This window comes from Thamnophis sirtalis, unplaced genomic scaffold (genome assembly GCF_051295495.1).
Source record: "Thamnophis sirtalis isolate CommonGarterSnake01/CBP01778 unplaced genomic scaffold, rThaSir2_p1.2 scaffold_2, whole genome shotgun sequence".
Lineage (NCBI taxonomy): Eukaryota > Metazoa > Chordata > Lepidosauria > Squamata > Natricidae > Thamnophis > Thamnophis sirtalis.
Window position 1 is genome coordinate 144632586 of NW_028261382.1, and position 17646 is coordinate 144650231.

Genomic DNA, 17646 nt, shown 5'->3' on the forward strand with positions numbered 1-17646 from the left:
AGCTCGGAAATTGGTATAGCTCGCGACGGCTATATTGCGCTTGAATAGAGTTAACTTTGAAATAAACATAGAGATGACAGATTTGACCTTAGTAAGAATTGACCTAATGTCCTTGCAACTGCAAATTCACTTCATTGAACTTTGCAAATAGTTCTGATAAATAAGCAATGTCATGGCTGATCTCTTTGAGTTCACCACTGAGCAAGGCATTCTTGTTTTCAAAAAACTCCACAACAGTGTCAAAAAGATTGTAAAAGCATCTCACACAGTTGCCTTTTGATAACCAACGAACTTCTGTATGAAGCAGCAAACGATCAAAAACTTCATCATTGAAAAGGTATTGAAAAAGTGACTTATGACCACTTTTGACAGTTATGACCATTGTAGCATCCCCATGGTCGAGGTCATATGATCATCTTTTGCAACCTTCTGACAAGGCAAAGTCAATGGAGAAGCCAGATTCACTTAACAACGTTAGTAACAAGTGCAGTGATTCATTTAACAAGTGGCAAGAAAGATAATAAAATAGGGCAAAATCCACTTAACAAAAGAAATTTGGGGCTCAATTATAGTCGTAATCTGAGGACTACTTGTAGTCTGCAGCAGGAGGAAAAAGGCTTTTCAGAGAGCAAAGAGATAGCAGAGTTTGGAATGTAGACAGGAAGAGAGCAAGTTTGTATCTTCCCTAGCAATTTGTGAAATACAGGTGGTCCTTATGTTACAACTATTAGTTTAGTGACAGTAAAAGGAACTTTCTTTATCAGTTCTCAGTTCAAACTGGCTTCGAGCCCCAAAAATAACAGAAATACAGTCTCTTTCAAGCAGATAACAGAATACAAAACAACTTTTATAAGCAATGCACTTCTTCCAAAGTCTCCACAAATCAGGGTTGCATGAAATACCAAAGCACTTATCCAAGTGTATCAAGCAATGTTGTATGAACCCAGGAACGCACGAAGGAACGTTGACTCCTGCGACTAGGGCGTGGCAGCATCCGTCCTTTTATCTCCAAACCTGCCTCTAACAAGCCCCAGCTGCATAATGAATCTTGTATCCCGAAAAGACTCACAGCAGACATCTGCTGCGTCACAACAGATATCAATACATGATTCATTCCCCTCTCCTTGGTACCCCAGTCCATAGTCCAATCGTATATCTCTACAGCTGTCAGGTGGGATACATCTTCAAACATCATCATCAGGTTGGAATGCTGGACAGTTGGCCTTGGCGGGAAACTCCCCTCCTTCCACATGCGCAAACGAATGGTGTGAACAACTCCCAATTAACAGTCCTCCAGTACAGATTAATTCCCTCACCCAATACCATGCCCTCCCGTTCCATGGCAGCCGAAAAGCAAGCAGCAAAACAGAGGCTGACATCCGGTCCTCCTCCAGAAAAAGGACGATCATCCCTGCAGAAAGGGAAGAACACAGACAGACAAACAAACGAACAACATAACATTGAAGAAAAAGGGGTGGGGAAAGACAAGAGAAATCAATCGAGGTCAAGGCTTGTCTGGGTAGGTAGAGTAGAATTCATGGAGAAGTCGAGGAGCCCGCACATGGGACTTATCGACCCATTCAGCAGGAGATGGAGGGAAATGCTTCCAGGCCACAAGGTATTGAACACGGTTTCTATGTTTCCTAGAGTCCAAAATTTCCTTAATCTCAAAATGCTGTTCACCCTCAATCAGGAGTGGGACAGCAGGAGCTGCCAAAGAACCCCGCAATGGAGAAGCGCGTTCTGGTTTCAAGAGATTGACATAAAACACCGGGTAAACACGGTTAAGATACTTAGGCAGTTCCAGACGTATGGACACAGGGTTGATGACCTTTACAATAGGGAACAGACCAACATACTTTGGGCCTAATTTCTTTGACTTTTGAGAAGTTCAGAGAAATTTGGTGGATAAATATGCACAATCACCAACTTTATATTCCCTCGCCTTCGCCCTTTTTTATCCTTTTTATCCTATGTTTCTTATGTGCTTGATGTGCCGCATCCAGCGCCTGGTAAGTTAAAGGCCACATTTCTCGGAGCTGGTCACTCCATTCGGAACGGGACAGCACTTGCGGTTTTTCTCAAGATATTTCGGGGATAGGCACAAAATCATGTCCGTACACCACTTTGAAGGGCGTAAACCCCGTGCTGCTGTGTACTGAGTTGTTATGTGTCACCTCAGCATAAGGCAACAATTCCACCCAATTATCCTGTTGGTAATTGATGAAACAATGGAGATGCTGTTCTAGTACAGAATTAGTCCTCTCACAAGCTCCATTAGTTTGAGGGTGGTGGGCAGAGCTTAAGCCCTGGGTGGAGCCTATCAACTTCAGAAATTCTTTCCAAAACAAGGAGGTAAATTGGACCCCCCCTATCTGAGGTGATGCGGTCAGGTACCCCACGTAGATGATAGATATGTGTGATGAACAACTTAGCCAGGGATTTAGCGGAAGGGATTTTGGAACAAGGAACAAAATGAACCTGTTTGGAGAACAAGTCGGTAACCACCCAAATTACCGTATTTCCTTGACTTTCTGGTAACTCAACAATGAAATCCATAGAGATCTCCTTCCATGGTGCCTCAGGACGGGCCACTGCTTGGAGCAATCCCTGAGGCTTTCCTGGTGGTCGTTTTGCCGCAGCACAAGTGGGGCAACTAGCAACATAAGACTCAATGTCTTTTTTCAACTAGGGCCACCAAAATTGCCTCTTGATGAGATGCAGGGTTTTCACAAAACCAAAATGTCCAGCCATACGTGAGTCGTGAGCACGTTGAAGGACCATGGCTCTAATAGTTGCGGGAACATACAATTTAGCTCCAATCCAAGCCAGGCCATCCTTCACGGTGCATTCATCCGTATGTTGGCGAAACCACTCATCAATTTCAAGAGCTTCCTTGAGCTTTGCAACCAGGTCCTGTGTGACTTCCAAATTGGAAGTGATTTGGCTTCTGGTGACAACCGGAGTGGCGAGGCTTCTCGTTGGCATGACAGGTTGGACAACACTAAGCTTTGAACTGTTGTATTGAGGAAGTCCGGACAAAGCATCAGCCATAAAAATTTTCCCTCCTGAGATATATTTCAAAGTGAAATTGAATCTATTGAAATGTTGTGCCCATCTCATTTGTTTAGGGGATAGTTTCCGGGGGGTTTTCAATGCCTCTAAATACTTGTGATCAGTCCATACCTCAAAAGGGTTTTTTGCCCCCTCCAAAAAATGACGCCAGGTCATCAAGGCCCACCTGACAGCAAAAGCTTCCTTTTCCCAAATAGCCCATCATCTCCAAGTCTCTGTTAGCTTTCGAGAGGTATAAGCGCAGGGTTGCAACTTCCCGTGTGCATTTGCCTGAAGTAGCACCGCCCCTACTGCCACATCACTAGCATCTGCCTGTACCACAAAAGGTGAATCCATGTCCGGGTGTTGCAGGACTGGTTCAGCTGCAAACAGGCGTTTTAATTTCTCGAACGCAGCTTGGCATTCCATAGTCCAGTTTAAGGGCTTACCCGATTTGGGTTCCCCCCGCTCCTTTGATTTCAGGTGGTTTGTAATTGGCAAGGCAATCTTGGCAAAAGAAGGAATAAATTGACGATAGAAATTAGCAAAACCTAAGAAACTTTGCAGTTAATTGCGCATGCGGGGGCCGCCCATTCGGTGACTGCTTTGACCTTTGCTGGGTCCATTTCTATCCCATCGTGGGCGATGCGATACCCCAGATAATCCACCTTTTCCTGATGAAATTCTCATTTAGATAATTTAGCATACAGTTCTGCTGCACGAAGCTTTTTGAGTACTGTGCGAACAAGCTTCACGTGTTCTTCACGTGTTTCCATGTAAATAAGGATATCGTCCAGATAGACCATCATGCCTTTGTAAAGGTGATCATGTAAAACCTCATTAATCAATTGCATGAAAACAGCTGGCACCCCCTGCAGTCCAAACGGCATAACTCAAAATTGGAAACAACCAAGAGGGCAATTAAACGCAGTTTTCCACTCATCTCTCTCCTGACCCAGTAGTAGGCCTCTCGTAGATCTAATTTTGTGAAAATTTTCCCTTTACCCAGCTGGGCCAGCATGTCCTTCATCAGTGGTAAGGGGTAGACATTTTGGACACAAACCCCATTCAGGTTTTTAAAATTCACACAGAGACTAAAGGAGCCATCTTTCTTTTCTCTGAATAAGACTGGAGCAGCCACTCGAGGTCTAGCTGGTTCAATTAAATCCCTTTCAAAAATTTTGTCAATGAATTTTCTCAATTCGTCCATTTCCCTAGGGGTCATTGAGTAAATTTGAGTTTTACTCCAGGTAGAATGTCAATGCTGCAATCGGTGGGTCTGTGTGAGGGCAACTTATCTGAAGCTTTTTCACTGAAAACATCTTTCAGGTCCCAGTATTCTTTTGGGATTTTTTCCTCCCCTTCAATTTTTTCCTGCCCTCTGGCTGCTAGGTTGGGGTCTGACTTATTCAGTTCTGGAACCCCTTCCTCCCTTTCAGGGGGCGTAGCAGACCTGATGCCTAACCAACCTTTCCTCCAATTTATGTGTGGGTTCCACTTACGCAGCCAAGGCAATCCCAATATAAGGGGTCGGTCCATCCCTGGAACTACAATAAAACTTACTGTTTCCTGGTGGGTTCCCATCCACATCTCAATAGGTTCAGTGACAAAATGAGCAGGGCTCCCTCCCGCAATAGAGCCATCCAATTGGCAAAATGCAATTGGGATTTTTAAAGTTTTTAGCTTCAATCCCAATTTCTCTACTATTTCCGGGCTCATAATGCAGCGTGTACAACCGGAATCTAAAAGCTAGAATTTTCTCCCGCGCGCCAGAAGAGGGCACTCTAAGTTCAACCGAAATAGTCATGGGTCCCGAACAGGAACTTACCCAGCGTTCTTCATCATCAGAGTCACTTCCTTCTGAGGAGCTGGGGTTTCGTGTCCTCCTTCCACAGGGTTGAAACGCGGAGAGGGATCCTCCCCTTTCAATGCAGGTTCTTTCCTCCTGCTGGGAGGTTTCTCCAGCTTCTTCTCTTCTGGGGTATGTTGGCTCAACTTGACCCAGCAATTCACGGCACGGTACCCCTCCTTCCCACAGTGGAAGTACACGAAGGGTTTGGGCTTGCTTGCAAATCCACCCGTCCCCACTTTCGGAACTCTTGGGGGGATTTGGCAGGGGGGGATTCTTCACCCTCACCTTCCCCTTTGTAATTCAGCCTGGCTAGGTCAATTTCCACATCAGTGGCTGCTTCATACTAGGGTTGCAATCTATGGGGAGGTCTTCTGTTCACACAATGCTGGTAAATCTCTTTGTTTAAACCATCAGCGAAATGGTCTAACACTGCTTCTTCAGACCACCCCCTCATATAAGCTGACAGCTCCCGAAATTCTTGTACATAATCAGCTACTGGCCGTTTCCCCTGCGTGAGAGTTGTAAATTTAATTCTGGCTCTTCGCTCTGTGAGGGGGTCATTAAACCCATTAAAGTCTCTCAAAAGTAGGGAGTCGGCATTGTGCAACTCCACCATCCAATCTGCTGCTTTTTTCTCCAAAGCCATCAATATAATTCTTACCTTAGCTTCATCAGAACCCAGTTCATCGCCATAGATCTGCATATAATTCCACACTTGAATAAGAAATAGGACTAGCTCTTTGGGTTCTCCCCAATATTTTACACTTAAAGAAAGAACCTTAGCCATTGGGCGTCATGGCAGTCAAAAAGCAAGCAGCAAAACAGAGGCTGGCAGAATCCTATTAACAATATTAATACTATAGAAAAAAATGTGCATCTATGAAGTAGCTGCAAAATCACTCCCTGCCCCAGCATGAAAGGATTACAATCCACAACCTCTTTTGTACGCTGTTCAATCCTTATTTACATAAGAAAGTAGCTCAAGTGGAGTAGACACTCTTCCTCTTAGAATCACATTCCAAAATTTCAGCTTCCCCTGCAATTTTTTATGGAGGCAGCAGCTCAGTTTCTACACAGCATGACAGAGCGGCCGAGGATCTCCATGGGCTCATGTCAGGTGGGATAGGAACTTTGGCTCTTGTGAAGCTGTTCACCCACACGCCCATTCGTTAAATAACAGAGAAGGAAGGTGGCAAAGCCAGCGAGAAGCAGGGAAGACAACTCCATCACTATGTTTAGGGATTCACGGCCGCCCCCCCGGCAGCTGGAGGAGCAGTTTTAACCACCAGTTTCACGCGACAAAGAAGAACCCAGCCCTTCCACCCATTGAAGGCGCATGCGAGACCCAAGCCTTCCCAAAGGAGCAGCGTCACCGGTTCCTGGTGAGGCGAGAGTGAGCCGCCACCTCCACACAAGCCGCGCAGGGAAGGACTCTTGCTTTCGGTCCCATTGCATTCCCTTCTGCGCCTGCGTGCTAAGCTAGGTGAGTTGGGAGTACAGTACAGCAGAACACCTCCAGCACTTCTCTGCCACCTCCCTTGCCTCTTAGCGCCCCCCTGCTGCCCCCTTGCCTCTTAGCGCCCCCTGCCACACCCCTTGCCTCTTAGCGCCCCCCTAAGTCCCATCGCCCCCCAGGGGGCAGTACCGCCCACTTTGGGAACCACTGCACTAAAGGATGCTGCAAAGATAATCTATTTTCTCTCTACAGAGCTCTGGGCTGCTGCAATGTGGTTTTGCTCATTTGAATACTGTTTGTAGAGCTGATTGTTTCTTTGTAGGCAATAGAATTGTCACTCTGTTATTGTAGCATTGTTTTGTATGTGTTGTTGTGATGTTTTTTTTAATATACCCAAGTCAGAAGTTTTTCACTGCTCTCTCTGCTGATGAAAATATCTAGGAAGGATAGCCTGTTATTGTTCTCTTCTTCTTTTGTGAATTTGATACTTTTTAAAGTACGCAATTGCCAGTTTTATGTGTGTTTTTTATTTACCCCTTTTTGAGTATGTCAAAACTATTGTCCACAAAAAGGATCTTCTTTTGCATTATGTGGGGTATTATTCACAAACAATGCATGCCTGTTTCTGCTATGAATCTTGAGTTGGGTGATTCCATTGGGATTTCTCTTATATTTTTCTCTATCTATCCATCAAACTGAAAGTAAACAGTGAGGCAGAAGTCTTTAACTTCCATAATTCTAGGTATTTCATTTTCTGTCTATTCAGCTATGTTTTGTATTTTGTATTGTATCTTCTTTTCTTCACCTTGTTTTCTTTTTTTTTTTTCAGTTCAAGAGCTCTTTGTAGGACTTTATCTTCCCTCATTTTTTCCCTTATGGCAGTTTGACTAGAATTAGACACACTTGGGTAATCAAGAGTTTGTAGTAAAATTTCTACTGTTACTCTGAAAATATAATCCTTTATATCTCAGAAATAGCTTTTAAAAATTTTCAAAGGTTCAAAAGTGGCACTTATTTTTTTCTGATGTTCTCCAAACCTATTGGACTAAACTCCTAATATCTCTTCCTTGCATCTGATTCCACTAGAAGTACATTTATCCCTTCACATGTTAACATGTTTTGGATTCTAGCCCTTGAAAGCAAGTGGTACTAATTATCTAAGCTTTACAGTGTGGAAATTGTAACCGTGTTTGATTCAATTCCTAGTGTGACAGTTACACAAAACCTGGTATGGTAATGTTTGACATGTCACAATTAGATAATCAATAAGATATCTATTTCTATTTTTCACAACTTTTAACTTTTATAACATTGTTTACTTGATATAAAAAACAAATTATGCAAAAATATTGATTATTGACATAAGGTATGTGAAGTACATGGAACATCCGAATTCCATCTGCCGGCCAGTGCCGGCTGTCGACCACCCGGAGGAGGGCCTTCTCTGTGGCTGCTCCGGCCCTTTGGAACGAGCTCCCCGTGGAGATTCGGACCCTCGCCACCCTTCAGGCCTTCCGGACAGCCGTTAAGACCTGGCTGTCCCAGCAAGCCTGGGGTTGAGTTTCCCCCCCCCCCCCTACTCAAATTTGCTGTGCTTGCTGTGTTTTTAAATCGTTTGTATCGTTGTCCTGTTTTTGTCTTACTTTTCTGTATTTGTTCCCCTTCCCTTGGCTTTTGTTCAGCCGCCCTGAGTCCCTTCGGGGAATAGGGCGGCTTACAAATCAAATAAATCCAAATCCAAATCCAAACACTATGAAACACAATTTACTTGTACATTATCATAATTCAGTATGCCTGTTTTCCTGACAGTGTTTTGTATAAGAGCCAAAGATATTGCATGTTTAGATGTGAAAGGCCATTAATTTTTATAAGCTTCTCTGTTATTCTGTGAGTTTTACCTATTTTCTATTCTCATTGTAACAAATACAATTTGAAAGCAGATTTAGACAAGGAAATAAATATGGGCAGCCAAGTAATGTTACTTTATGTAATTAAAGTATTTTTATTCATGCATTCCTTTCTGGTTTTGACCTCAATGAATTGGAAGACTTCCAAAGTAGTATTATACTATTGTTTTAATCTGGTTCACAAGCAAGCTTAGAAAGGTCATTCACTGATGATGGTGACTGAGATTTTCCAATACAGCTGTAGCATAGCTAAGTAGCAAAAGTCATTAAAAACCAACTATGCAGCATAAGGGTTATCATTTACTATTTTCCAGTTTACCAGTATTTTTATCTCCTAAAAATATTGTCAGGATTCAAGCAAGTCTTTAAGACATACCAAGGAATTTGGACATCTTCAATGGTACTTCTCTGGAGAGATCATTGTGCCATATAGTTAAATTGCTTTGCAAGTTTCCACCATTTCAAAAGAGATGTGTCAAATGAAGTAGGAGACTATTGGTTTGATGACTGGGGGCAGGCAGACAGATCTAAATACCCAAGACACTCTGGGCCTATCAGAGGCGTAGATGGATGGATGGGTGGATAGATGAATGGATGGATGGATAGATAAATTAGATAAGATAGTTATTATTCCAAATATATGTTTATTTATTCTGTTGCAAATCAGTTGAAATAAATGCAATGTGAATAATATCCCTAAAGCAGCTGTCAAATTTCTGCTGCATTTAGCATTATTTTTCAATGAAATACTTACAAGAGGTGAAAACCATACCTGTCCTTCTTAAATTTAAATGTTTGAGCTTGTGTGTGCATGTGTATACATCTAGACAGATAGATATAGATAAGGTAGTGTCACTTTCAGCTGCTGCCTTAACTGCAATTTAGTGCAGCTAGATGCTTTCTTGTCACATGGTTATAGCTAGGTAGATTAATAGGGAGTTCTGTCTGGAAATTTCTTTCCTGTTATTGTTCTCCCTCAGCTGCTGATGGTGAAGTTAATTCTCTTTAGTTTTGTCATGCTCTGAAGCACACATTGCCAAGCTATGATAAGCTTTACAAGGAAAAATGAGCCACAGTGTCCATCAAAGTCTTAAACTTGCATTTTAAACTTTGGCCTGACCTGATGTGCCATTCAAAATGCTTCAAAAGATTATTTTTTAAAGAAAGGTTCAATATGTCCCGAGGCTATCGGTTTTGAGTTAAACTGGGTGAAGTAGAAATATTTTACTCATCAGCTTTGCAGTCACAGAGTTTGCCTCAGCTAGAACAAAACTGCTGAGGCATTTAGAGAAAATTAACCCCCCATCCTGGCAGCCAGATGTGACTGGTTTCTGATGAATGCACATGAGTGGGCTGAAAAATCAAGAGGCTGTGAAATTCCTGTCAGGTCCGTATAGTGCAGAATGGGCTATTGACTGCTTTCTATATTTCCCTCCATCATTCTTCTTGAACACTACCATTAATTTCCTCTCCCACTCTGACTTATTTTTCCCCTTTCCTCTTTTAGCTCTCTCAGCTGCAAAAGAAGCTGCACAGGCTAGTGGTGGAATACTTCAAATTGCAAGCCCTCTATAACCAAGCCAAACTCGGGAAGTTGCAGGGAGCCTCTCATGAGTCTGTTCAGAAAATATTAGCTGTGAAGGTAGGTGTGTGAAGAAAGGAGAAAAGATCATTTTGATCTAGATTGAAAAGCAAATGATGAGTAGTGTGATGAAGCATTAAAACCATATCCCATCTGAGTTTTGTAAATTTTTAACTTCTTCAATAAACTTGAATTGCATGAAGAATGAATTCAATAGGAAACACATGATTCCTGGATATACAGTATTATTTTTTTTAAAGGGATCTTGCAATTTAAAACTTATACTGGTTGCCAAAATATTTAAGAATGTGATAAATCCAGCTTTGTGTATTATTGCTGTAGGAAATAACTATTTGAGGTTTTTTTTACTTTTATTTTGTGCCAGATAGGTTACCTATTTATGTAAAGATAGATAACAAATAGCATTTACTTACAGCTGTACTCCCGCTTACTATAGCTAAGATTAATCATGCTTGTCTGGCTTTGGAGTAATTTTTTCATGGATTTTCCAGGCATTTTTAGGACTATGTAAATCATCATCAAGTGGGAAGGTAAGTGAAATCTCCCAAAGATTTAGGTTTACCTTAAAAGCCTTCTCAGATCATCTGATATGCCATACTGAACCTTCAGGAACATACTCATTGCCATAAGTGAAGGACTTCTTTAGATGATTTATATATATTTATAGAGATGTCTTTATTTCAGAAAATAGCAACATTTCTTTAAGACTACATACCTGTCTTTGAGATTTTAATGGGACTGGAGAAATTTCTGGGGTAAAATGGAAACAGGAATTAAAAATGGCAATGTCCTCTATACCATATGCCACTCTAAACCAATATGATACTTAACATTCAAACACAGACTAGCATATTTCATACTGAATGACTGTCAATCATATCTAGTTTTTAATTTCTTCCTCTTATACAAAGTAGAAGAAAGATGTTCTTTCCTTCAGATACATTTTCCATTAAAACCAATGTTTAGTTCTCAACAACCACCCTATTCATTTCCCTTAAAAGGGAAAACCATTTGAAAAATAACTTTTAATAAGATTACACCAGAATGAGTAAGCAAAAGTTGGCCCTTTACCCAGGATAGCTTGTACATTCATATCCAGGTATAACATATAACTGACTGGAAATCTATATGTTGTATTAATTAACACAGGGAATTCTCCAGTCTCATCCATATCCTCCTCAGGAATGTAAAACCAAGTTCACTAAATAAGTTATTGCTAATGACTGTGATGACTGCTACTGAATTGCTTAGTTGAGGACCACTGGAATAGACAAATGTGTTAGCAAATTCCAATTCAAAAACATGTTTTTTCCCTGGTTAATCAAATAAATTTCTGCTGAGAAATCAAGCAGAATCGATAGTAACATTCCCCTTATATTGTATATATTGTAATAAATATTTGATCTTGTCTGATTTGAGTCCTCCCATCTCTCTCCTACAAGAAGTTACCTATCAGAGTAGCCATGGCTGATTTGGCTGCAAAACAAAGACTAGAAGCAAGATTGAAAAGTGTTGAGATAATTTGTCTGCTTCATAAAATTCCAGTCTTCTTTCCAATATTTTCTGAAATATTTATATTACTTGACTAAACTAGGTAAGTTAATATGTTAGGGCAGGGGTCCCCAGTCTCCAGTCTGTGGATCAGCATCAGTCCGCCGCATGCCAGAAACTGAGCAGTACAAACAAGTGAAGCCCCATCCTCTGGATGCAGGCAGCATACAAAACCATGCCCCCCTACAGTCTACGGAAAAACCTCTCTCCAAGGAATCGGTTCCTGATGCCCAAAAAGTTGGGGGCTGCTGTCCTAGAGTGTCTTTCCTGAAAAATCACCATTCCTAGCTCTTCCTTGTTCTGGCTTCCTTCAACTGGGTTGTTTTTATATTTTTATATATAATTGACTTGCATGCCAGCTTTCTTAGCATTGCTACTCTTTATCAGGTTATACATAGCTTGATCTTAGCTTAAATAGCTGGCTGTTTCCCTAGATCATGGCTTTGTTAATATCATAGTCTATTTTGTATTTCTTTCTATTGAGAGTCTGAATTCTGAATTCTTGAGAGTCTGAATCCTTTTATTCTTCAAATGGCCCACATCCACTTCTACTAGTTCTGTTTAGATTAGTATGAACCCAGCATGCCAGAAAACTAATAGTTCAATCATTTCAGTTCAAAAGAGTCTCAGATGTATCATCTATGCAAAGCAATTCTTCAAGTTTCTGAAGTGGGAATTTGGAATGCCTCAAAAAGATTATATCAACTTTTGTTTCATCTTGAAATAAACCTACATATAGATATCCAAGCATGAATAAAAATAACTGGGGGGGAGGGATCCTTAGTGCCTACTCTGAGCTTGGTTGTTTCCTTGCAGATATTTCAATACCGAAGCTAGGTTACATCACTCCAGTTGCTCCAAGCTCAGAGAGCACCAAGGACCCCTCATTTCAACCCTGACCTACAAATATTCTCCGTTATTGGAAATAACAGTGGAAAAGTAGATATTTCCCCCCAAATTAAAGTTATATATTGTAACTTTTAAACAAGTTAAAAGTGAATTTGATTTATAATAGTAGTAATGTAAGTTTCAAACAATAAAGTTATACTAGACTCAATTAAATTATTTAATTAATTATCTTCAGAATTTAGGCTGCCTTACTTCTTGGCAACCGCCAGGAACAAGAAATCAGGAGCCAGGACAGAGGATAGGTAGATTAAACAAATAATCTTATAAGGACTACACAACTACTTTCTGGATGAACAACCTTTTTTTTTTGTGATTTTTCTGAAAGTAATTAAGATGGGGGCCATACAGTTCCCTGGGGGAGGTCATTCCAAAGGTTAAGTGCTATAATGAGGAAAACATGTTTCCTGAGTCCCATAAGATTTAATCATCAGGTCATTCCATTTAATCACCTTGCATAATCATCAGATCACAAAGTAGCCCCAATCTGCCAAATATTACTGAATGAGCAGAGATTTCTGCCTAGTTCTAATAAGTTAATTTGGTGTTGTGGTTAAGGTGCTGGAAATCAAGATACTGTGAGTTCTAGACCTGTCTTAAGCATGAAAGCCAACTAAGTGATCTTGGATCAGTCACTCTCATGTTTAATAATGACATAAAAATCACCAATCCACCTCACAGAATTGTTTTAATAGAAAAAAAATCAGAGCCAGTACTATTAGGTTTGTTGGTCTCATTGGATTATATACATATACGTATACATATACATAGAATAAAAATATAACAGTCTAATCATTCAAGGCTTCATCCAAACTAGAGTGACTATCTGTGATGTAATACTACAGTTTAAAGAGAGCTCTTACACTATACTTCCATTGTTTGAACATAATAGGAAATCTTGGTTTAATAAATGCTGACAAATGTATTTGCTGAAATACAACGCATGAAAGGAGAAGGAGGGCAAGCACAAATATGAATTGCAGAGGTATGCACTTCATTCTCAATGTGATAAACTTTATTTATTTATTTACAAAGATAACCACTTCTGAATAGACCACATCACACTTAGAGTTTGCCGTTATGCCAGAGATTTGTATAAAACCTCTCTGACAGATGTTGAAAATGATGTGTTTAGTGGCATGAAGGCTCAGGGCTTATGATACACAACATCTTTTTAAAAACATGCTGTGCATTACCACCAATACTGTAATACTACTGATGATTTAGGACATGTTTTCATGACTATACAATTTACCTTTGAAACAATGCTGAATGAGCAATTTATTTTATACCATTATTAAGCATTTTGAAAGATGTTAAAACTGTGTGCAAACATTAGTCCATTTTGTCTGATTAATGCTAACCCATCTTATATTTAATTCTGAGCCTCCTTTCTTAAAATACATCATGCTGGGTCAGAACTTTAAGAAGCTTCCTTGTTTTTGTTACTTCCTGATTTAATTATGGTCATTTAACACAACTCCATTATCCATGCTGCTGTATCATTGATTATAAACATACCTACTGAGCTCTTAATCATGGCTGAAAAGAAGATTGTCTTATTTAAAGGTTTTAAAATTTCATCATTTAATTTAATTATCTTTTCCCAGAAATGAGAAGGAAATGAAAAGCCTCATATGAGTAAAGTATCCATGGGGCAATGTAGAGAAACATTTTTGCCGCAAATTCACTAATTCTAGTTATAATCACCAGCAGTGTTTTTGTATTACAGACTAGTATGATTTGGCAAAAGAATAAAATTGCTTTTAAAGTACAAAAATAATTATGAACCACTTGAAACGTAATGTCTGTGTTTTATTTCTCATCAGAATTCATTAGTGTGTAACATCAATAATTTAGCCCATCATTTGCCAACACTGACTTGGCTCAGTAGTTCAATCATGTAACCCTGTAAACTCACTTTCCATTAAAATGAATGTTGCTGACAAAGGATAACTAAAGAGATACTTCATTTATTAGCTAAAGAGATACTTCATTTATCAACATTTTTAAATTAGGAGTTTGGGACCACAGACATTTAGCTGGATAAAATATTTCAAGAAATCTATACTAAAGGACAAAAGATGTATGTGGAATCATCTCATGTTACTCAAAATGACAAATGCCTTTGCATTTGTTTGTGTGTATGAATAGGTAACTTGGTTTATCACACTCCTCCAGAGGCAGGAAGAAGCACTTTCAAATGATCACCTATAAGATGACAGCTTGGCTGTAAAACAATGAAGTCCTATATCTTTGAGGAATTAGGACTGATTTCTCTACAGCTGTTTTTCCATGTAACAATCCATACTGAAGTCAGTCTGCATGTGTTAAACCTATCTGGATAGTGTAGGACAGTGATGGCGAACCTATGACACGCGTGTCAGTGCTGACACGCGTAGCCATTTGGGGTGACACGCACAGGATTCATCCCTAAGGTGACCAAACGTTCCGCTGTTGGGACGCGATGCATCTGTAGCGGAGGAGCGGGATCCCGAGGGAGGCTGTTGCAGAAGGGCGAAATCTGAAATTTCTTAGCTTCTGCGGCAGGATAACATTTGTTCTTTAGAGGAAGTGGGGGAGAGACCACTACAGTTGCATTTCTTTTCTTGCTGGGGATTTAGAAGTCTTATGTTCACTTTTATTCCCGGGGAAAAAAACAAACCCGAGCCTCCGCCATTCTCCAACCCTCGCATTTCCTGGCAAGAAATCCATCCCCCATTATGACGAGGTACACCGGCTTTCGATTGGTAAGGCATCCTCGGCATCCCCCAGGTGATCTCCGGGCCCCCGGCTTCCCCATCTCCTCTCCTATGGGGAGACGTGCATCATAATGTTGTAAGCTGCCCGGAGTTACCTGTGTGTGAGGTGGGCTGCCCTATGCATTTGCGTTTGTGTGCTTGAGAGAGAGTGAAAAAGAGAGGGAGAATTATATTAATTAGAAGCGGCGGTGGTGGACGTCGGCAGCGATTGTAACGACTGCTCGGGCGAGGTGCGGAGGAAGAACGGAAGGTCCCTCCCGCCCGCGACGACGGCTCCAGCCATGGACGAGCAGGCTGGCCCCAACAACAACAATGCACTGCTCTTGCCGCCACCTCCGGATGGGAAGCAACCACGCCTGTGCGGCCCCTGTGCTGCAGTGGGAAGCGAGTCTGCAAGGCGTGGTTGCTTCCCACCCGGAGGTGGCGGCAAGAGCAGCGCGTTGTTGTTGTTGTTGAAGAAGACGCCGGGGCCAGCCTGCTCGTCCATGGCTGGAGCCATCGTCGCGGGCGGGAGGGACCTTCCGTTCTTCCTCCGCACCTCGCCCGCACGGTCGTTACAGTCGTTGCTGATGTCCGCCAGCCGGTGGCTACCGGGCCTCGCTGGAGTCAATTGCAAAACCGCGTTCAGCGCTTTGAGGACCTGAGGCATCTTGGGAAATGCAGTTCCCTATCGGAAAGAATGGAGTAGCTGCGAATTTGTAACAACAGAAGATAATAACTTGGTGCTTCGCAGGTTACGAAAATCTCAAGTTTGATTTGCACACTGTTTTTTAAAAGTTAGATAAAGAAATTATGCTGTGAAAGCGGCTAGAAAGCCTCCCCTCCCCTTCCTGTGTGCGAGAAAGGGAAGGAGAGGAAGGAAGGAGGGAGGGGGGAAGGAAAAGAAGAAGGGAGGGGGGAGAAGATGGAAGGAGAAAAGATGGATGGAAGGAGAATGAATGGGAGGAGAAGGAGGAAGATGGAAGAAAAAAAGAAGAAAAAGAAGAAGGGAGGGAGAAAAGAGGGAAGGAGGTAGGAAGAAAAGGGGAAGAGAGGGAAAGAGCAGAAAGACAAAGAGGATGAAGTTGATAGGCAAGAGGAAAGAGGAAGGAAGGAAAAAAGAAAAAGGGAGGGAGAGAGGAAAGAAGAAAAGATGGAACTAGAAAGGAAAGAAGGGAGGGAGGGAGGAAAGGGGGAGACAGGGAAAGAGCAGAAAGACAGAGAAGGTGAAGGTAGATAGGCAGAAGGAAGGAAGAAGGAAGAAATAGGGAAGGAGGGAAGGAGGAAGGAACAGAAGCGAAGAGGAAGAGAGAAATGGAAAGAGCAGAAAGACAGAGAAGGTAGATAGGCAAAAGAAATGAAGCTGAAAGAATGGAAGGAGGAAGGAAGAGAAAAGGAGGAAGGGAGTGAGTGAGGAAAGAAGAGAGGATGGAAGGAGAAAGGAAGGAAGAGAGGGAAAGAGCAGAAGACAGATAAGGTGAAGGTAGATAAGCAAGGGGAATGAAGGAAGAAGTGAGGAGTCTCGAGGAAGGGGGAAAACATTTAGTGACCAGAGTTACAATGGCATTGAAAAAAGTGACTGATGAACAAAGAAGTTACTAAGCAGGTATGTTAAATAATTTTTTTGGGTTTATTAAATACAATTATATTGCAATTATATATTTTTGTAGTTTAAACTATAAATTGCGCAAAATTATGTTTTTGTCGAAGTGACACACAACGCGAGTTATGCTCGATTTTTTGCCGATTTTTGACACACCACGCCAAAAAGGTTGCCCATCACTGGTGTAGGAAGTAATGAGATGGCTGGCTTAGCTGATACCAAAGACTGAGTGCCTCAGAATCTAACGTACTGTTAAATAAATCAGTATTTACTCATACAGTACATTTCTCATACAAAAAGTCTAAACACAAGCAAATTTTCTTCTATTTCTGAGCAGTATTTCTGAGCAATATTAAGTTTAAAGACTTAATTTGAAATTTATCACAATAACTATTACTTTTCTCCACTTTTAAAAATATTTTCTATGGTATTTAGATTCTTCATCCTAAGAAAACAGGACAATTTTTCAGGGATCTAAACATATACTTGTGATACTGTATTTTAGGCTGGTGCTACTTATTTCTTTGTGTTTATTGACATTAATTCAAGTTAGGCAAGGCAAGGAGAAATTTGCTAATGTCATACCGATGTTGTTTGGCTTTCCAGTCAGTTGGTGAGAAGGCTTGCATAGGGAAACATACTTGATGTGCCATTAGGCTACCTATGTTTGTCATCCAAATTGATTTCTAAACCACCGTTTATTTCAAACGCAGTTCTATTGTATATATACATAGATAAAATAATGTTATTCAGCATACTTTATTTTTTAATGCAATTTTCTGCACTTTAAATGGGTGGAATTCAGTCTGGTCTACAATGGTCAACATATTCTATTTCCTGAATTTACAGCATTCATTCCATTCCATCCTCCTCTACTGTAGGAGTAATGTGAGAACAAGCTGGCAAGCAGCTTTGCAGTCTGAAATTATTACCAACAGTACCAGTAAAACTGCACATAGTTGCCCACACAAAA

The 17646-nt window shown here is 41.0% G+C and overlaps 1 protein-coding gene across 12 annotated transcripts in view; it reads left to right on the plus strand.

Moving 5' to 3' along the window:
• CCDC178 (coiled-coil domain containing 178) overlaps positions 1-17646 on the plus strand; it is a 148515-nt gene that overhangs the window by 128625 nt on the left and 2244 nt on the right. For all 12 annotated transcript variants that reach the window (XM_087707114.1, XM_087707112.1, XM_087707113.1 and 9 more), the window contains one exon: positions 9777-9911. In XM_087707114.1, coding sequence (XP_087563240.1) covers positions 9777-9911 — 135 coding nt within the window. The remainder of the gene's footprint in view (positions 1-9776; positions 9912-17646) is intronic.